The 21,583-nt window shown below is 40.6% G+C and overlaps 2 protein-coding genes across 4 annotated transcripts; both read right to left on the bottom strand.

The window, feature by feature from the left end:
• Nucleotides 1–3: 3 nt before the first annotated feature.
• LOC311487988 (uncharacterized protein) lies at nucleotides 4–10,228 on the bottom strand. 2 transcript variants are annotated; one of them, XM_084544485.1, is made up of 10 exons: nucleotides 9,937–10,228; nucleotides 8,673–9,245; nucleotides 8,108–8,316; nucleotides 7,630–7,763; nucleotides 7,385–7,499; nucleotides 3,924–6,521; nucleotides 3,009–3,121; nucleotides 2,708–2,775; nucleotides 1,972–2,450; nucleotides 4–335 (listed from the first exon to the last, which is right to left on the bottom strand). In XM_084544485.1, the coding sequence occupies exons 2-10, from the start codon at nucleotides 8,739–8,741 to the stop codon at nucleotides 197–199; spliced, it is 3,924 nt and encodes a 1,307-aa protein (XP_084400611.1). In that variant the 5' UTR covers nucleotides 8,742–9,245; nucleotides 9,937–10,228; the 3' UTR covers nucleotides 4–196. The 2 variants fall into 2 exon arrangements, with proteins under 2 accessions (XP_084400611.1, XP_084400610.1); XM_084544484.1 differs by lacking the exon at nucleotides 9,937–10,228 and having other exon boundaries at nucleotides 8,673–8,837; nucleotides 9,115–9,416.
• Nucleotides 10,229–10,553: 325 nt separating this feature from the next.
• On the bottom strand, nucleotides 10,554–20,535 carry LOC311487989 (uncharacterized protein). 2 transcript variants are annotated; one of them, XR_014699063.1, is made up of 9 exons: nucleotides 20,145–20,535; nucleotides 19,390–19,467; nucleotides 19,116–19,209; nucleotides 15,896–16,034; nucleotides 15,142–15,272; nucleotides 14,619–14,692; nucleotides 13,185–14,301; nucleotides 12,124–12,270; nucleotides 10,554–10,793 (listed from the first exon to the last, which is right to left on the bottom strand). XR_014699063.1 is itself a non-coding variant. In XM_084544486.1 (7 exons), the coding sequence occupies exons 2-7, from the start codon at nucleotides 19,453–19,455 to the stop codon at nucleotides 14,071–14,073; spliced, it is 735 nt and encodes a 244-aa protein (XP_084400612.1). In that variant the 5' UTR covers nucleotides 19,456–19,467; nucleotides 20,145–20,535; the 3' UTR covers nucleotides 13,052–14,070. The 2 variants fall into 2 exon arrangements, 1 of the variants encoding a protein (XP_084400612.1); XM_084544486.1 differs by lacking the exons at nucleotides 10,554–10,793; nucleotides 12,124–12,270 and having other exon boundaries at nucleotides 13,052–14,301.
• Between the last annotated feature and the right edge of the window lie 1,048 nt (nucleotides 20,536–21,583).

The following is a 21,583-nucleotide window of genomic DNA, read 5'->3' as shown; positions in this document are numbered from 1 at the left end:
AGAAATATTGTTCACAACCTTTAACCACACTGACACATGTGACTGTGAGCAAAGCAACCCGTTATTACTGCAGATAGCAAAAACGCTGTGATCCACTTTCATCCTGAGGCTGTCTGACATCAACGCTTGGATAATGAGGTGCAGAATACGACCTACACTCCGTCACATTTCATCAGGATTCAACATGTTGTCCAACCTAGGGATAGAGAGAAGCTGACTTGCCTTGGCCGGACTTCAGGATGAAGTGAGTGATGTTAATGACGATAGAAACGTAGTCCTGAGCCGTGTTGTTTGGCGGCAGAAGGCTCTGGACTGTCTTCATCTCGTTCAAAATTCTTAAGAAACAAAGCAAATCAATATTTCACATGTCTCATCAAAAGGTCATCATTATTTGTCAAGAGGATGCAACAGCATGAACTTTATTCCTTAGTTTGGTTTCCTTTCCTTAGTTTCATTACACAAATGAGTGAGGGAGCTGTCATTATATAGCGGTGCGTGGTGTGAGCAATTTGAATCATCATATCGTAAAAAAAACAGTAGGTTAAGTTCTGTCTGTTTTGTTTTTTTTTTAAATAAAAATGGTCAGAAGCTGCTAAAATGCTCTGTGGAGCTGAGGGAGGTGCAGACAGAGTTGATATTTTCTGTGAGTTAATCACAATGTGCAACCTTTTTCACGTACAATTCATGTTGCATTATGTTTAAATTAAATTTATTTTCCATTACATTACAGTCCTCACTTATAATAGTATTACCACAAGAAAAACAGAACGGGCCATCATTCAGTTTATTTATGCATTAAGTTTTAAATTACATTTATTCTAAAGCACCATTCCACCTACTGTTAATAGTGGTGGACAGTAACGAAGTAAATTTACTTGAGTACTGTACTTAAGTACAGTTTTTGAGTATCTGTACTTTACTTGAGTATTATTTTTGGGGGATACTTTTACTTTCACTCCACTACATTTGAAGGACAAATATTGTATTTTTTACTCCACTACATTTCTGTTGATGCTCTCGTTACTCGCTACTTTTGAGCTTACGTCAGCTGATTATTTTTTTTTTATTATTATTTTTTTCAAAATTCTGAGAAAATAAAGTGTTTCTGCTGATTCGCATATGGTTTGTCTTAGTCGTATTGCCGTACCTGTACTACGTCATGCCATACAATCCATACAATGCAGGAAGAAACTGGAGAAACACCTGGAGAAACTCCCACCGAGCACCCGTGGCCTTATGTCCGACCCATGTATGAGATTTTTGCCACAAAAACTGATTCGTTTCAGTTTAAATGTTTGTTGTGCTTACCGCGAACAAATTATATCACGGCCTACAAGAACTCGTCTTCCAACCTGAAAAAGCACGTCGCGGCATGTAAAGTAGCTACTGACGTTAGCTAGCTCAATGTTTGTTAAATTGCTGATGAACATTTTAAACGTAATTGTATGAGCTTGTAGTGAGAGTGAGAGTGAGAGTGAGAGTGAGAGAGTGAGAGAGAGAGAGAGAGAGAGAGAGAGAGAGAGAAGCTGTCTGCAAGAGAAAGAGTGAGGCTGTGGATTGTAGAGTGGATTGTATAATGACAAGCTACTTTCCTTTCCTGTATTTCCTGAGATACTTTTTAAATACTTTTACTTAAGTATTTTTTTAAGCAAATACTTTAGTACTTTACTTCAGTAATACTTTGACTAAGCTACTTTTACTTGTATTGGAGTAATATTTGACAAGGAGTATCTGTACTTTTACTTAAGTAATGAAGGTGTGTACTCTGTCCACCTCTGACTGTTAAACATATACTATATTATGATTTATAAAGTATTTGGTAGTGTAAAGTGAATTTAAATTAAAGATAACATATTTTAAGGGATTTTGTCATTTGTCCATGAGTGCTGAAGTGAAGCCATTTTCTACAACAAATCATAACACTGGTGTAATTTTGTATTTAAATATTAGCAAAAGTTCAACATCACTCACAATTGATTCCAGTTGTCTGGTCCACCACCTTCAGAGATGCTGTTAAAATAAGTGGTGATCACTCTGACTCCAGAAAGCAGGTATTCTGCAAACAATTCTGGCACCATTTGTTGGATGACTCGCTCGGCTCTCATCAGGATGATGAGGGAGATGTTACGTGACGAAGAAAAACTCATGTCTGGATGAACGATGAGTTTTAGTGAATCTCGCACAATTTCCAGAATATCCTGCTGTACGGGAAGTGGCAGTGGTCCCGTGGCCGTGGTCAGGATCTGCAAAGCACTTTGGACCGCTTCCATGACGGAAATGGTGAAGTGTTCACTCTGTAGGCCACCATCCTGCTCTGCCACCATCAGGGCTTTGCTCAAGTACTCTATGATGCTGCCAATTGCGGAGAGGTAGGCCTGTGGATCCATCGCTGCCTGTGAGTCTGTGCCTCCCATGACAAGTTGCCAAAACATGCCGAAGAGTTTGCCCACCTGAGAAAAGGTGAACAATTGGAAAAAAATTCAATTTCATGTGATGGAAAACCTCAACTGGAAGGGTTATGTTTTATTTGCTCTTTTATCCAGAAAATGTGGCAAAAGACTGAGTGCAGGACATGCCTCTCTGATAAATGAGACCATTTTGTTCTTGGTTTTGGTTTTGTTTGTCTTAACACCACGATTATTGTCAGTGCAATTCAAAAATACTGAACACATTCACATTCATGAGTTTAATAGTGCATACACTTTACCTGTCCTATCATTTCTGGCAGATTTTCTACTGATGCATTCTCAAAACTTGCCCAGAGACTCATGTTGCCTGAAATAATAAGAAATATTGTTCACAACCTTTAACCACACTGACACATGTGACTGTGAGCAAAGCAACCTGTTATTACTGCAGATAGCAAAAATGCTGTGATCCACTTTCATCCTGAGGCTGTCTGACATCAACGCTTGAATAATGAGGTGCAGAATACGACCTACACTCTGTCACATTTCATCAGGATTCAACATGTTGTCCAACCTAGGGATAGAGAGAAGCTGACTTGCCTTGGCCGGACTTCAGGATGAAGTGAGTGATGTTAATGACGATAGAAACGTAGTCCTGGGCCGTGCTGTTTGGCGGCAGAAGGCTCTGGACTGTCTTCATCTCATCCAAAATTCTTAAGAAACAAAGCAAATCAATATTTCACATGTCTCATCAAAAGGTCATCATGATTTATCAAGAGGATGCAACAGCATGAACTGTCGCCTTCAGTTTGGTATAAATTATATATCTGAATATAATAATACCAAGGACATCTAGTTTAATGCAGATGCAGATGAAAATCCTAAAACATTTGGTCACTTCAGTGCAGTGGAATTTATGGGGGACCAGAATTAATACTAATGTTATTATTAGTATTATTTTAAATTATTTTTTCACATGTCTATGCCTTTCGGTTTCATTATGCAAATGAGTGTGCTGTCATTATACAGTGGGGTCATGGGGTGATCATATCATACCATAGAAAAATAGAAGGTTGAGTACTGTCTGCTTTTTAAAATAGATATGTATGCTAAAAAAGATGCTAAAATGCTCTGTGGAGCTGAGGGAGCTGCGGACTATGTGGGTTAATCACAATGTTCAGCCTTTTTCATATACAATTCATGTTGCATTATGTTAAAGTTTAATTTATTTTCCATTACATTGCAGTGCCCACTTATGATGACATTAACATAAGAAAACAAAATCATTCAGTTTATTTATGCATTAAGTTTTAAATTACATTTATTCTAAAGCACCACTCCATCTACTGTTAACCATATAATATATTATGATTTATAAAGTATCTGGTAGTGTAAAGTGAATTTAAATTAAAGGTGACACACCTTTAGGGGATTTTGTCGTTTGTTAATGAGAGCTAAATTGAAGCCTTTTGTAATTTTGCATTTAAATATTAGCAAAAGTTCAGCATCACTCACAATTGATTCCAGTTGTCTGGTCCACCGCCTTCAGAGATGCTGTTAAAATAAGTGGTGATCACTCTGACTCCAGAAAGCAGGTATTCTGCAAACAATTCTGGCACCATTTGTTGGATGACTCGCTCGGCTCTCGTCAGAATGAGGAGGGAGATGTTACGTGACGAAGCAAAACTCATGTCTGGGTGAACGATGAGTTTCAGTGAATCTTGCACAATTTCCAGAATATCCTGCTGTACGGGAAGTGGCAGTGGTCCCGTGGCTGTGGTCAGGATCTGCAAAGCACTTTGGACCGCTTCCGTGACGGCAGCTGTGAATTGTTCACTCTGTAGGCCACCTGTCTGCTCTGCCACCATCAGGACTTTGCTCAAGGACTCTGTGATGTTGCCAATTATGGAGAGGTAGGCCTGTGGATCCTCACTGAGAAAATGAACCATTGTTTGCAGCAAGTGGTGGAGGTCTGTCAGAGGGGTGGACGCTGGTATGGACGAGTTTCCCCATTGGAGCATACTCGAAATGAGCAATGGGACATTGGGCTGCTTCATCCATTTCACAATGAGTTCAAGGTAGGGTTCAGCGGTGTCCAGAATGGTTGAGTTGAACAGTGGACCTTGAATGTCGTTCTGAATCTTCATTAAGTCCAACAGACGCCTAAGCATCTCAATTGCTGTCTGGCCAATTTCACTCACCCCTGCACCATCTATAGGGTACTGGAGACTGTTTATCAGGTAGTCAATCTTATTGCTGACAAAAGAGGAGAAATCTACCTGTGCCAGCTGTAATGTCACTTGCATCTGTGTGATGGAGTAAAAGTACTGAAGAAGCTCTGAGGCTGAACTGTTGCTGGTGATATTTTCCAGCCTTTTCAAGTACCATTCTACAAGCTCCAGGTATACTTTCTGGGACTGAATGGGGTCAGCCATCAAGGTGGCGTTAAGATTGCTGAATGGTTTCATGTTGGCAATCAGTTGTATCAGACCTTCCATTACTCTGATTTCATTCATGATCTCTGGAGTGTCCAGGTGTTCCTGCCGGAGGCCCATCTTGATATTGGCCAAGGTGCTGTTCAAGGTTTGCGCAAGAACCATGTTAGGACTGGAGCTGAAGTTAAACTGAATGACATCACTGACAGTTTTAGTCAAAATTGATGGGAATAGCGAGAGGATGACCTTGTCATTACGAAGAGCAGGTACGTTTGTCAGAAATCTGCTGACCCCATTTATCAATCCGACAACACACGCGGTTGTCACCGCCCCGTCATTCTGAGTTTCAAAACACTGACGAACGTCAAGAATGTCAGTTATATCTGCTATCAGGTCGTTTATGTTGGCAGCTCCAGCTAGTGCAGTTATGTTATTCAGCTGCTCAATGTTTAGGTTTGACTCTTTCAGAGCATTCTTAACACTGGACACAGAGATATTCGGTGTAGCCATGACCAATTTGATGAACTGAAGGGTCTGTTTGAACGTTTCCACGTATGCTGCATCATGTGGTGACAGGAGGAGTGAGAAGAACGTGGATGCAATTTCTTCTTTTTCCCGGTCCCCTGGAACATAACTGTTTGCGGCTATTTTGATGGTGACGTTAGCATCGGCCGAGAGCATCATGTCTGATATCTGATCCAGGAACGTGAAGAGTTCTGAAATTCCAGCCAAACAGTTCTCGCCTGCTGCACATTTAGTTAGCTGACCTTGCAGAGCTTTGAAATCCTGCAGAAAGAGAACAGTATCGTTTTGGACTTCAGGTGGTAGGAATGCTACAAACTTCTGGATGACTATGTTCTGGGCAGCATCTGGTCCAGCCTGTGTGAGGTTCTGAAGGTTCTCAGGGGTGAGGAGGCTGAGGAAGTCCACAGAAAGCTGGTGGAGGTCTGTGACTTGAGCAGGTGTGAGCTGGCCACTGGTTAACTGGACTTCATCAATTTTTCGCAGCCTATACAGAGAAATCACAAATTCTTGAAGCTGACGTAAGTATCCAAGAATGATGTTAGTTGGGTCACCATTTGGAGAATCCACCATTGTCTTCAGTAGCTCCACGGCACTAAGGATAGCTTCTACAATGCCAGCTGAGGTCTGGTTGGTGAATGGCTGAAGGGCTTCTTTGAGACGTGCCACATCTTCAGGGTGGAAGTAGTCAGAATAGGTAAGCAGAGCACTTCCCATCATGTGGGAAAGAGACATTGTAAGATTACCCTCTAAGGAGAAGAAATACATTATCAACTGTTCCAGTTCAGGCATTGTTGGGTTTGTCTCGTTAAAGGTGAAAATGTGCTGGTTAAGCCTGCCAAGCTTTGAGGCAACACCAAGGATTGTGGAGACATTAAGGGGCCCATCATGGAGGAGCAGAGGCAGGAGTGGCGAGAGACCCGTGGACTGTAGCATGTTAGCGACGAGTGGAAGCATGACAGCAGGGTTAGAGATGTTTTGGTTGGGAAGAGTGGAGATATTCTGGACAAACCCATCCAGGTTATGCAGCAGGTTAATCAAGTAGGAAGAGAGGGAATCTCCACCTTTGATTTCCTGTTTCAGATATGTGGAGGCCAGAAGCTTGTAGATGTCGCCATACACGTGCTGCAACAGGTTCACAGTTCCTTTGAGACAACTATGCAGAAAAGAGAAGGGGGAGTAGAAAATCACAGTTTTATAAATGGCCATGCAATTCCTCATTAACAGGAACAACAGTAATAGAGATACATGAGAATTTTGATACCACTTTTATATTTGCGTTACTTGACACACCTTTGCTACAAAGGGCCATCTGAGAAGCTGTCCTTGGAAACTACACGGAAAGGTAATCCCTTCCAAAAAAATACTAGGCAGGTGACTGGATAGACCACTGAACTATCAGGGGCTACGCACTGCATACAAAGGAGGAAAATCTGCACCCAAAAGGCACAAGTCATTGTTGGTCTTGAATGAACAGTTGTTTCTCACTGTTGTCCCCATAGGCTGACAACTAGAACACGTTTGTAACTACCAGCCAGCTGTTCCTGACAGCACGCTGACTGACTGAACCACTGTGGTTTGGCCACAAGCTCATAGTTTGAAATCTGGCCAGGTTAATTCTCTTGCGGCCTCGCTTCCTCTGCTGATTAATCAACTCAAACCAGTTGGCTTAACATAAAAACTGGCGATAGGGTGAAGCTGCCCGCAAACCTCTGTATGAAAGTTAATAAATAACAAAACGTGGTTTGGTTTTTGACAGGCGGTGGAGTGAGTTCCTGAAGTCTTGGTGCATTGAGCTTGTCAGATAACCAAAAAATATTCCCATTTTAATCACGTCCACACTTTTAACGGCGCTGGTAGATAGACATTTTAAATGTTTGCTTGGCTGGAAAATGGGAGGCTAGCACTGCATCTTCATATTTAATAGAAAGTGGCATCAACCTTCTCATTCAATATATTAGCAACAGCTGAAAGTAATTTCCTCAAGATTTAAGATTTAAGACAATCATTGTCACTTACGTCACCAGGACTTCTTCGCTTGGTGACATCAGGGCCCCGTGTATTGCTTGAACAAACTGTGGCCAACTCAAACCAGTGTCGCAATGAATTTCCAAGGAGTTGATGTTAACAGAACCTAGAGTAGGAGGCAAACACATTTAATACACACTAAAAATGAAATCACTAGCTGGTTCTTGATCACCTTGCTTTGGCACCTAACGAATAAATGCTGGTAAGCGAGAAGACTGATTAAAATATGAACTCACAGTTCGCTGGCTGAGTTGTGACACCAGGCCTGAAGTTCAAAATCCAGTAAGCCATGTGGAAATAGGTCTTTACCTGGGGCCACAGACTTGTCCCCTCAATCTTTTCCCCAAGATTCACCATGAACAAGAAAACACTAAAAGCAGAGCAAAAGCACAACAATACTGAGGCTGTGAAGTGATTACACGCACCATGGAAGAAGACATTGTGCACATCATCTAAAACACACCATAGCGGAAAATCGATCGTTTCTTGACTTTTATTTCACTTGTTATTTTCTTCCTCTAAATTCCCTCCAGTTCCCACGGCCTGGAAGCTTTTTACATACTTCTCTATACATCTTATAAGCTACATTTAATGAGGCATAAGCATGTAATACAAATATTTAGGCTAGGATATATATAGGATAGCCAATGATCCGATCGGACCAAAAGTAGACATGCAGTGGAATGAAGTGCGTGATCAGCTCTGTCTCAAGACCTTTGTTGAAGCGTTCCAGTGATGTCATGAGCATTGTCTTCAGGCATCCAGTTCATCCAGTACTCTCCACCGAGCTCCCTCACCAGTTTGTCCATAAGCGCAGCAAACTGCAAGCTGCCATTATACAACTTGTGCCACTCAGAGAGAATCATGGGAAGTGTTACGTTGTAGTCTGCTTCGCCGGTGAGGGTGTAGTACAGTTCGCTTCCCTGGCGATTACAAAAAAAAGAAATAATATAATTCACTGGATCACGCGTGTAGCTGAAAACCTGGCTCGAAACCTGTATTGTAGCATTTCCTAATGACACTAAAAGCAAAAAGAAAATGGAACAGAGGCATCTTTAGGGACTATTTATAGTGTTTTAGTAAACACACGGTAAACCAGTTATAGACTTAAGTTTTCCAGAAGTGATTCTTTGTAAAGAATCTGTTCCTGTTGTCTTCAATATTTAAATCAAGCTTTGACTAGGAATCATAAAATCATTCATATTTATTATTAAAATCTGAACCAGCACATGTCACTTTGGGAAAAAAAACTCTTTACATGCAGTTTAGTCAATTATACCTTTTGAATCAAAGGCATCCAGTCCATCAGAAGAGCTTGCTCCACAGAGGAGCTGTTTTGGCAGATCATTGACCTCCACACCTCGATCTTGATGCTCTTGGTGGATAAGAGCCACTCGATGGGTCTCAGAAATTCTTCACAAGTTAAAAACTGTGGCGTCACAGTCTGGTGAAACAAATAACACCATCGCCCGGTAAGTGTGCGCTACCTTTATCAGCACTGTGTACAATCAGAAAACTTTGAACACGTCACGCCCTGATGTTTTGGTATTACACGTGACGGGGAACTGCCAGCTTTTCTATTATTGAACAACAACACTCCGGTGACCAAGCAGCCATGTAAACGTGTGAATGATCAAAAAGATGCATGAAACAAAGACAACACGATCAAGTTTGTAAGACATAACATTAACAGCCATTAATAGCCAAGACGACAAGGATACCTTCATTATCATTTCCATCACACTGTCCAGGACACGGCCAATCCAAACGCTAGCCTCAGACTGGTTAGTCAGCAACATTTGATAAGTCATTTGGAGGTGATCCGTGTCTTGCAGGACATTGCTCATCATTTCTGTAAGCCATGTTTAGACAGCAAATAAACAACACAAAGACAAAGTCAGGTCAGTTCACTGGATATGCAGTGAGAACTATAGATTTAGGGTGAGGCCAAACAATAGAAGTCAGGTTTTAAAAGAAATCCAACTTTGGACACTGGTTTCTTCTCAGTGTACATCCCAGGGGGTTGTTTTCTTTGAAGCGTTCCAGTTTTTCCTCTGTATCTGTGTATCTCTTTTCAGCGTGTTTAAACGTCCAGCCGTCCTTAGTTTCAGCATTTTCTATCTTTCACCAGTCCCTTGAGAAAGGGTGTGAACTTGTTCCATTCAGCTCTTGGTTACACAATAAACAATGAATATTCTGTGTGGAGATAACCATAGTGGTTCTCAAAGTATGTGACAAAAGTCGTGTTCTTTCACTGAACACAAGATAACTTTTGACTCTGTTAAAGTTTTCAATTTAGTCTCCCTACTTTTGATATTTGTTTGTAAGGGCTATAACTGCTACGGTTTGTTGCATTGTTTATATATTTTTTTGGATAAAACTGATTGTACCTGCACAGGACTGTTATCTACATTGCTGAATATACACCAGTAAAAATAATAAAGTTATTTTTAACAGTGCTGAGAATGAGTGAAAAATGTTCAACGTAAAGAGACATTTCAACTGATTCTCCTACAGGAGCTGCAAACATGTTGTTGTCTTACCTTCTACAGTGCCTAAGCCCAGTGTCACTGTCTTCATGGACTGAAACGCAGTTGTAAGGATCCTCTGGAAAACCATATCCACTGGAGGCACCATTTGTATAATGTCCAACACCACCTGACCTACCGACAAAAACCTGCCAAAGCGAAAGACTCCAGATGAAGTACAAACTGGCACATTACCTCGAACACAAAAACAGGAGAATATTTAGAATATTTAAGGTTAAGATTAGGTTTTTCATTAAGTTTCCAGCATGTTCTTCTTAAGAAAAAGGTTTCAAACTTGAAAGGTTTGGATGAGAAAATATTTCCCATTTTCCAACAAGTAACTATTAAAGATGACTGCATTGAAGTTATAAATCAAAATAAATGTCTAGGGACAATTACATGCAAAATTGTAATTTAAACACAACAGTTGTCATTTACAGGAAATGATACAAATATACAGTATGACACTCCTTTATGAGTGGCAACAAAAGAGCTAGCAATCCTCAGGGACAGTTCACATTCTTCCTCCAGTTCACTTCTTTCCCTTTTCAGTCTTGGCTAGTTCCTAGAAATTCTTTTTCTATTGTGGTTGAATTAATCCGACGACGCAAGCCACACACACACAAAAAAAAAAAACTTGCACAAGGAATTAAATTCATTTGGCACAAATTCAAATAGCTTTTGGAGAGATGGCACTGTACATACAGCTCCTCCTCGATGTTTTGTGGTTGCGTATCCAAACTACGCCGGCTCCTTGTGACGTTGGAGCCCCCTTGTCCTCCTGAAGACAGTTCTCCCATCAGAGTCTCCACCAGCCCTTTGGCAAAGGACACGTCGTGTGGCGCAACATGCTTACTCCACGCAAGGAGAGCCTGGGAATGACAAGTTTAACATAAGGAGGAAAAAAGGACAAGTCAGTTTCCACATGTTTCTAAAGCAGAAAGCCAAATTAATGCTACATGTATGCAGGGAACAGAAAAAAACATTAAACTCAACGTGGTTAGCGCTAGCTGCTGCTGACCTTTCCCCAGTTACACGGGCTAAATTAGCTACTTTGTTGTGTTATATATATATATATATATATATATAGCAGGTTGTTGAAACTGATACAAATAATGCTTTTCATTAAAATTAGCAAAAAACTAAAACAAAACGTTATTTTGATTAACTGCCTGGAGTGGTGCAAATGACACAATCCGACCCACAGTTTGGCATGTGCATTATTTCTTTCACCGACTGAGAGGTGTTGCCCGTATCAAAAAGTTGCCATCTCTGGCTTGCAATTGAAGTTAGGATCAGTTAGGAAAAAGTTCTGATCCAAACGTGGCGTTAAACCAGGAAGTACAGTAAATAAGATACTTAAACGACACTTAGTACGGCTAAAAGCAATTTTGTCCAAATGTACTTTGGTCTTCAAAATCTCAGTAAAACCACATCCTTATTGTGAAATTATAAAAATTTTCATTCATGTATTCAAATTTATTCTTGACATATATTGCTTGATAATACTATGGAACCTCATTGGTTTATTTTTCTTCAACTGCAAGATGTCCATGCAAACTGTGATTTCAATTTTTTCATTTTTTAAAAAAAAGGGGCACTAAATGGAGTATATTCCACTTTAATTTCGTAATTAAGCGATATTATGTGCTATATTTAGTGCTATGTTTAAGCACACTTATTTTAACAGTTGTTAACAACTTACTGTATCCTAGAGAGAGCAAAGAGTTAATCAGTAGCAGTATATTGCAGTATGAGATGAGCACGATGTACCATTACACCGCTAAAATGACACGTGAACATCATTACCACATGCCGGTACGACACGACTAATTGATGCTCAGTTGACTGTGAGCCCGTAAACAAGTAATTACAACTGACCGTGAACTATCTCATCACACCATGAATACCATTGTGGCAGTGCTAACTGGATATCCATAAGGTTTCGGTTCCCCCAGGTGCAGCCAAGGGATGCTTGTTGCCATGGCAAAGGGCTTTCTTGGAGCCGGTGACTAATTATACTAGGAATCTAGTTACTTCTGAAGGCAGCACTCGAAAAAGGAAATAAGGAGACAAGCAGCACAAGACAGTGAAAGCTAGAGACGAGCGACAGAAAAGGTCAAGAGAAAAATGGCCCGGTCACGGGTCAAATAACTGATGGATATCGTTTTGATATACATAACATTCATGATTCTAGCCTACCTGCTGTGCCACCTTGTCAGGGCTGATCCAGCTCAGAAGCATGTTCACGGCGCCTGTACTGCATGCTGCTCTTAGCCACATCGGGTTGCTGCTGTTATCACACAGGTAAAAACGCACCATGTTTTTGTCCAGCATCAAGCCAATGGCCTAAAACAGAGAGGACAGTTGTGGTATTTATAACGGAACTGTGGTCAGACTCTTAGTGGAGTCAGTACATGTTTTTATATATATATATATATATATATGATATTATCCATGACGGTAATATCGCGCTTACTCTTGTAAGAAAGATATACATGTATAATTTTTACAAAATTGACTAAAATGTCAAAGACTGGATCTTTGGGTGATACTGCATACCTTTACTACACAACTCCCTTGTTTTGAGAGTTGGACTACTACAAAGACTACAGCCAACGACCAGTGACAGACTGGGAAACTGGAAGAGCTACGATTAGCTGGAAAGCTAGGAAGATAGGAAGAGCTACAAACCATTGTACAGAGCTGGCCTCTCCAGAATAACGCTGATCAGCTGGTCTACACTTTATTTATTCTAGATGATCATTGGGAAAGTATTGGCGTTCGGTTAAGATGAACTTGAAAAACCTGAAAAGCAATCTCAGAGTAATCGCTCAGTAGGCGGAAAAGCTAGTGACATCTCGGGGTTCAACCGGGGTCAATTGTATGGGACAAATCAATCAAATAAACTACGGCGACAAATGCTCACTGATGACACCAGAAATCTTCTGACTCTTGGCTTGGCGTGTGACAGCCTTCCACCTTTATTATTAGTTATTCCAAGTTCTCTTTCCTTGATGTGAATGTCAGTCTGAGAATTACATGAGACTACATGAAACTTCCTTGCTTGGATAACAGAGTGATAAGACCAGTTTGGCAACCACAACAAAAAAAAAAAAAGTGATATCGTATCATATCATGTAGCATTACAAAACTTCCCTGTAATAAAAAAAAAAAAACATGCGTGGAAAGGCAAAAGCTTTATGTTTTGATATGACCCTTTCTCACACAGCGAAGAAACGTATTCTGTGACATAGGTTTACCTTGTCCAGTGGGATCTGAACCTCTTGCAGGACCCGTTTCACTATTTCACTCAGTGAATCATTCTGCAATGTGACAACCTCCCCAAGAGGAATGGAAACATCTGAAAAACAATTGCATCACAAAGTCAAATGCCAGCACAGAACTTGATTGGTAACATATTTCTGGTGTTTGCATTGGGGCTGCCCAAAATAGCAGCCAGTCACACAGTCACACAGTAGAGGCACAGAGTGTGTACAGTAAAGTTGAGGCTGCATACTTACGCCTGCCAGGCCAGTTTTGCACATAGTGGATCACATTAGTGCTTCCAGCAAGCAGTGTGTGCATCGTGGAAAGTGAGTCGCCAGTTTCTGGGAAATTACTCTGGATGAATTGCATGACACTATAGACACCATGAGAAAAAAAAAAACATTTAGTTATCCAAACAAGTTAGAACTGACTGGTGAGAAACACACACATAATATAGTTAATTACGCACACATTTTGCTCTGTTGCTGCTCTAAATGCCTAAGCCACTGATGTAACTTTTACAAAACATGCCACACCTTAGTACAACTGCCCTTTATTCACTTTTACATTGTTCCATCACATTCCAAGTACATTCCAAGTACATTACCCCTGCATGTTTGTGAGAAGGGCTTCAGTGGTGCCTAGCATTTGGTCAAGAGAACGTGGCGAGAGGAGCTGTGGAATAGTCAGAAGGCCCTCCCACAGCGAGGTCTGATTTTGCAGCTGGTTGAAGAACATCACAGTCAGCCCAGCCGCAGACACCATCTCTTCCGGTTTGGTCAGCATCAGCTCCGTCAGAATCTGAAATTCGGGGACAGCATCTGAGTTATCACATGTGGCAGCATCTGTTTGTTTAAATGAAGTTCAACAACATATGCTTCACACAAAATCAAAGCAGAAGTCTGGAGCTAATGTCATCTCACCGCCATAACAACATACTTGGTTGAGCGTGACGAGGGACACTTCAAACACAGTGTCGTTGCTCTTGCAGAACGTGACCACAGCGAAGGTGACGGCATTGGGAGAGGTTGTGTTTATCATGGGAAGAGTCACAGTGCAGAAGGCCCTCTTCAACAGATTCACCGACTCCAGCATTTTGTTCATGGACTCCTGCAAGAAACGCAGTTATTACACATTAGCTTTCCCCCATAAAACAGTTGTGGGTTGGGGAAATCCGGGCTGGTTTACAGACTAAAGATTTACGAATACTGTAAATTAATTATATATGTAGTTGTCAATTAAATTAAATAATACATCTTAATGTGACTTGACTGAATGAGACTGGAATAAATCTGACCCTTATAATTTTGGGGGAAGTTTGGGGTTTGTGTTTTCACTGAAGAATTATTTGATGAGTGGCATGAACACGTTCCTGTAGGAATTAAAATGAACTAAAATTGTTCTTCTTCTTCAGTACAAGTACCCACCTGATCTTGCGGAAGAGTGGTGTTGATGACACTCATGAAAGAGACATTACTGGGGCTTCCTTGGTACGATGAGCCTTTAAGACAAGAACACATGCTTGAAGCAAGAAAAAATAGGCCATCTTGCAAACATCTAGACTTTAATATAAACCTACCAGGACATGATTAGCATAAAATAAAATCCATTTACCTGCACCTGGACACGCACAAATTAATTAACACATAACGTCTTGTTTGTTTACAAAACCAACATGGAGTTTTTAACCTCCAGAAGGCGCCAGGCCCGATATTTCCCCCAAAGCTATTTCTCGTGGCTCCAGCTTCATATTGAACAGGCATATATTGATGTTTACATCTCACTCTCACCAAGGAAATGAGTAGGGATATTTCCTTTTTTAAAGTGACTGCGATGTCCATGCTTGTTTCATCAACCTGAAGGGAAAATTCTAACTAAAGGTGTTTCTAAATGTGACATGTCTACTAGTTAAAACAGGCCTCTGTTTTTAAGTAAAGGGAGATAGCATACCCATAATGCTGTCCAAGAACTTAAACAGCGCTGTGGCATCATCCCTGGACTCACTGGGGAAAGCAAAGTTGAAGAAATCTCCCCCCTCAGCCAGGCTTGCCAGTGGGGAAGATTTCGGCAAGTGGGTAGACCTGTCACACAGATTCAAAGGGAAGAGACGACGTTATAGACGACTGTTCATTGACTTTGGCTTTCTTGTGGCAAGATGCTCGACGTTTATTATCCACTACAGAAACAGTTAAAATACAGAAATCCAGTGAACTCAGATAGTCAAACTTAGTTCCTCTAAAATCAAATGCTTGTCTCTAAGGAGGGTGAAAGTTTGACAAACAGGTTTTTCCAGGCCACCATCTTTCATCTATATGGAATTTAAATTCTAGTGACTGGGCCACAGGTAAAAATTCCACTAACTATGACAAAGCAGCCAGGTGCCTGATTATGCAACTCTGGATGTCTGCTACATCTACAGAACAAAATGTGACAAGAGTTTGATTAGGCAAGAGTTAATGCCCCTTCCCTTCCACCTCGGGAAAATGACTGTTGTTGGTATATTTCCATCACTGACTAATCGTCCCATGAGAGCCTGTTATGCAGAGGTGTGCCTGTCCTTCGTGACTTATAGATCTTATGCAAACCTTCAGGAGCACTAGGGACCCTCAGTATGCTAGTGAAACAGTTTCGATGCAAGGTTGATGACTGACATGTGGATTGGGTGTTTCTGCAATATAGGTGTGAAAACAGATTAATGGGGTACCTTGCATTCCTTGATGTCTTTGATGCAGCTGGGTTCACCAGGCGAGATTTGTTGTGGCAGTTGCTGTCCGTGTTGCACATAAGGGTCTGCAGGAAAGGGAGGAAGCCTGTGCTTGGCAGGTTCCGAGGTCCAACGTAACCTGGAGGAGACATGACAGTGGTTTATCTTGAAGTCATTAATTTTGTACAGGAGGCCACAGCAAATATCTGAACACGTAAGATTAAAGAGGAAAATCGGCTTGAGAAGTTAACTTGTTTTCGCAATTGTTCTTTGAGCGTAGGATCAGAAGCCCGATCTGTATCACGACCTGGGTGTAACTTACACTGTCTTTTGTCTGAAACAATCTCAGCCATTGCCTCAGTTCAGAACAAAAGAAACAAAAAAATAAAGAGCATGCGAAGAGCATGAGGAGCATCAGATTGCAGTCAAGTGACTATGACTAGACTGCACGGAACACTGCATCTCCGGCATGCACTGTTCCGTGCAGTGTTTGGTGACAAAAATGTCACCAAAGTAAAAAACATCTTCTCATGCCCTACACTAACACACTAGGGTTGAAATTTTGAATCTTTAAGTATTTCAATGAGTGCCCTATAAACTGTTATCGTGCTTCTACTATACCTTGTATTTGTATCACGACTGAATTCTACGCTTTAGTCTTTGTCCCTCCTGCTGCTCTCTTCTCTCTCTTTTTCTGTCTCTACCCGGCCAGCCTCAAGTAGATGGGTCCCTCATCATGAGCTGGGTTCAGCGCAAGGTCTCTTCCCGTTAAAAGGGAGTTTTCCCTTGCCACTGCCGCCTTCACTTTGCTCTGGGGGTTTCAGGTCTGGTTTTGTAAAGCGTCAGTATTGTTACTGATGCTATACACACAAAACTGAAATGAAACTTACTTCTTACGTGAATTACTTACTTCTTATGAAACCTTGATGCTCATTTTGATTTCATAATTTTGATTCGTTAACTTTTACTTTGAACATGTTAGTGAAAATAAACAAAATAAAATAAAATTAAGAGATAGACAATTAAAAAATAAATAACAGAGAACAGTAATGGTTTGGTGTGTTCTTGAAAAGCGGCGTTGTGAATTGTTCTGATGGCTCTTTTCTGTTTCATTAACAATGGCTGTGAAGAACGAATGTAGCTTAAATATGGTAATATTAGTGAACAGTACAGGATGTGGAGTGACCTGTAATTCAGAAAGTGCTTTGTTTTGGATATGACAAAAATATGTTTTGACAGTTTAGTATGAATATGACTAATGTGAGAATTCCAGCACATTTTGTCGTCTATCATTACCCCTATAAATTTGATTTCATGAGCCCGTTCTATGTTAACACCCTCTATGTGCACCCATGCTTGATTTTTAAGTCTATTGTTACAAAATACCACAACTTTTGTTTTGCTCAAGTTGAGTGAGAGCTTGTTGATGTCAAACCAAGTTTATATTTTACCAAAGTCTGATGTGATTTTGTCCAAAAATTGTTGTACATTCTCACCACACCCCAGGCTATTGTGTCATCGGCAAACAATTTTAATTTTGGTAGCTGTGATGTCTCGCACATATCATTAATGTATAGGATGAATAGTTTTGGGCCAAGAACTGACCCTTGAGGAACTCCACAGACAATGTCCAAACACGATGACTGGGATTCTCCCAACTTCACAAACGGTTTTCTGTTTTTTTAAATAATTTCTGAGCCACTCAGATGCTGCTCTGATTCCATAGTGTTCCAGTTCATTGGTTAAAATTTTATGGTTTATGGTGTCAAACACTTTTTTGAGGTCTATGAACTTTTTTACTGCATATTTTTTCTTTTCCGTGGCATTTGAAATTTCCTCAGTGGGTTCCGTGAGAGCAAGAGAGGTTGACCGGTTAGACCTGAATCCGTACTGGCTGTCAGAGAGCAGTTTGTATTTATCTACAAAATCATCAAATCTGTTATTAGAGAGTTCTTCTAGGATTTTTGAGAATTGTGGAGAAGAGAAATGAGTCTGTAGTTTGTGATGTTGTGTTTATCTGCAGTTTTGTACAACGCTATGACTTTTGCAATTTCCATGCTATTAGGGTATGCTATCTTATCATATCTTATCTTATCATAATCCGCTAATGGTGTTATTGACCAATTTGGGTGCGGTTTTACAATACTGTGCCCAGCAAAGAACCCAAAAACCACTGTTTAATGGGAGAGAGAAGGCCCGATTGTTTTAATCTCCTGGTATATTAGGACACACTGTGGTTAATAAATTATAAAAGAATCCTAGATTTCTTCAAACATGGTTAAACAAATAAAAGTGGCAGTTTGCCATGGAAATTAGAATGAATATCATGAGCAAGTAAGAAGAGTTTAACAAATTTCACTGCACATTTACAGCCGTTTACTTAAAACCATGCCACGGCTGCGATGCAGTGTGGTGACGTGGTTTCGCAACCTTTTTTTTTTTGCAAACTCACTGTGCTTGATGGCAAGTGAAAAACTTACTGGTCACAAATTCCAACCCTCCCTCCGCAACCGACTGTTCAACCCAGGACACACACGGCAACACAAAAGTAGACACGTGAAAATGTGAAAACACTTTCACCCACATTAAAAATCTACTTAATCTCAGTCAGTAGGGTTTTGAAAAATGAAGGAGGACAAACACCCACGACGGGATAGGCTCCGATCTGAAGTGACATTGATGTTTGACTTTAATTGTCCATTTGTTTGCGTTGATTGTGAAATTGGAATGTCCCCCAGAGTATATCCACTGACCCTTAAGACGCCAAACAAAAGCCCTGTGCTCCATGTCAAGTTTGTATATTGTCACAATGCAAAGTTTCACTTTAGTTCCAGAGTTTCAATAGTACCCTGGCTTTCCCCTAAATTGAACTCAAAACAGCATCAAACTTAGCTGACTTGTTTATTTTTTATTTTTGCAATGTTATAGATATAGAAGAGAGCGAAAAGAAAGTTTTTTATCCCTCTAAGCAGTAGTGCATAGGCTTAACAGAACGGGAAGAGCTGTGACGCATTTTGAGTCTACTTTATAAAAGCTTTACTCTGTTTGCTCATGGCTTATTTTGTTTGTATATTGTATAATGACCCTGTGTTCACAATGGATTTGACAATAATAAGCCTAGTCTTTGAAAAGCCATGCAACCAAATGGATTCTGAAATACACCTCATTTATCAAACATGGACCCGGACCACTCTATTGTCCAATGCGTTTTGACACTCACATGTATCTCTTATCAGGGGAGGGAACTGGTGGCGGGTCACGGCAACGAGGATGAAGATGATGAGAGGCCAGATGACCAGAGTCAGGGACCATAGCTGCAACACAGGATAAAGTCAAACTTAAAGCAATAAACAATCACAGTTCAGTTCGCGTACGGAGCATTTTAAGGGACACATGGTGAAATGGTAATGTGGGTTGACAACTGTTTCTCTGCAATCTTTCAAATGTATTGAAATAAAAGAAAAAAATCTCAGCTGGGCTTGAACGTCACTCACCGGCTGTCTGATGACCGCCAGTCCATTCTTCCAGAGAAGAAGTCTGAGCTGCTGGAAGAACGCCATCACTGGAGGAAGCTAAGAGACAATATATGGAAAGCCATGAACAAATCCATACAACTTCAGGTTTTGCACACATCTAACTAACATGGACAAGCGAAGCAGCTTTGGGGCTGTGACCTCACTGGCTTGATCCACACCGTGTCCATGGCTGAGGTCCCTTGAGCAAGCCCCTAAAGCCCGCCTCACCTAACTGCTGTATCTCACATGGCTGCATGTGGTCACTTGGATGGGTTAAATGTGGATAATAAAGAAAAAGTCCACAGAGACTACATGGTAAATAAAAATAAAAAAGTTGACGGGTAGAATTCACAGGTAGGAAAACCTGAATCTACCAACAGTAGATTTGCTTAACAGGTTGGCAGCTCCATTGTTTGGAAAATTAAGAATCAGAAAATCTTTTATCATCCCGTGACAAAAATAATTATTTTAACTACACATAAGTGACTTAAAGTCGTTGAAAGTATTCTCAAATTCCAGATATGACATATAAACAACTATTCTAATAAGCCTATTAAACAATAAGTGGCATTAATTCGCTGTTCACGAGTCCGCAAGCACAAACGAAATGGCTTTAGGAAAATAATTAAAATTGTTTTTTCACACATACCTCTACTACCACTACTACTACTAATAATAATAATAATAATCAAAGTAATAAAAAAAAATAAAGTAATAAACCACTGCTGACATACCTGGCTGTCGCTTTTGCTCAAATTATTTGTTATCCAACTGTAGCTCGCAGGCTTGTTAGGGGGGTCATGGCGCTAGGTGGCCCTTAGCAGGACGCCCTTTCCATCAGTCGGTTGTGGCACGAAAAACAAGAACAAATTTATGCTCAAAACCAGAAATGGAACAACCTTCCTCGAATGATTCCGCAGTTACAACAGCAACAACCTACACCTTGCAGGGAATCGTGAACTGATAGTGTGAGAGGCTCCTCCTGAGCGTGTGAGAGAATAAACGTGTGTAGGAGGGCGTGTGCTACCCGTGTGCCAATTACGCATGCGCTGGCGGATAACTGGATGACTGGGGGACCCCTCATAACATCACTAATGACCAAATCTCCACATAATGTCTAAACATCTGTATAAAAGATAAATATCGCCTTTTATGTTCTCAAAGATTCTCGATGGGGTTAAGGTCTGGACTTTGTGGTGGCCAATCCATGTGTGAAAATGATGTCTCATGCTCCCTGAACCACTCTTTCACAATTTGAATCCTGGTGTTGTCATCTTGGAATATGTACATAATGTTGCTGAACCTAGACCCGACCAACTGCAGCAACCCCATATCATAGCACTGCCCCCACAGGCTTGTACAGTAGGCACTAAGCATGATGGGTGCGTCACTTCATCTGCCTCTCTTCTTACCCTGATGCGATAGTTCCCCACTCTCCTTCCAGTTTTTAATAATGCGTTGGACATTTATTAACCCAATTTTAGTAGTTTCTACAATCTCCTTAGATGTTTTCTCTGCTTGATGCATGCCAATGATTTGACCCTTCTCAAACAGACTAACATCTTTTCAACGACCACAGGATGTGTCTTTAGACATGGTTGTTTAAGAAATGAGAAGCTACTCATTGCATCAGTTGGGGTTAAATAACTTGTTGCCAGCTGAAAGATAATCACCCATGCAGTAATTATCCAATAGGAGGCTCGTACCTATTTGCTTAGTTAAATCCAGGTGGCAACTTTCTTTTTGGCCAGGCAGTGTAAAATAAGGAGATTAAAAGTTTTGAAATGTGTTTTAGGTTTAGCCGCATGTGTCATTCACAGTAAGTTCGTCTAGAGGAGTCACAAACATTAAATTACACACAGAGCCACACACATTTGGAGGGTGTTGTTGGGCATGTATTAGCCTCCACAGGGAACGGTCACATTGTCATTTGGAGATATCCATGGGGAAAAAGTGGAAAAATAAACAGCATGGTGATTTCTCCAGACAGTTCAGTTCACATGATTATGAGAGCTAAGGAAAAGGAAACTGAAGGAGTTATTCCTTCAGTTTCATTGTGAACATTAATGTGAAACATTTAATATAACCTGATATATTCAGGAAAAGTTCTATTTGCAAATACAGAATGAAAAATATATGTAATTTTTTCAGTTTGATGTAGTTTTTTTTTTCC

Source organism: Chelon labrosus, assembly GCF_963514085.1.
Source record: "Chelon labrosus genome assembly, chromosome: 5".
NCBI classification, from domain to species: domain Eukaryota; kingdom Metazoa; phylum Chordata; class Actinopteri; order Mugiliformes; family Mugilidae; genus Chelon; species Chelon labrosus.
Note: the sequence above shows the minus strand (reverse complement) of the source record. Positions and strands in the feature narration are given on the sequence as shown.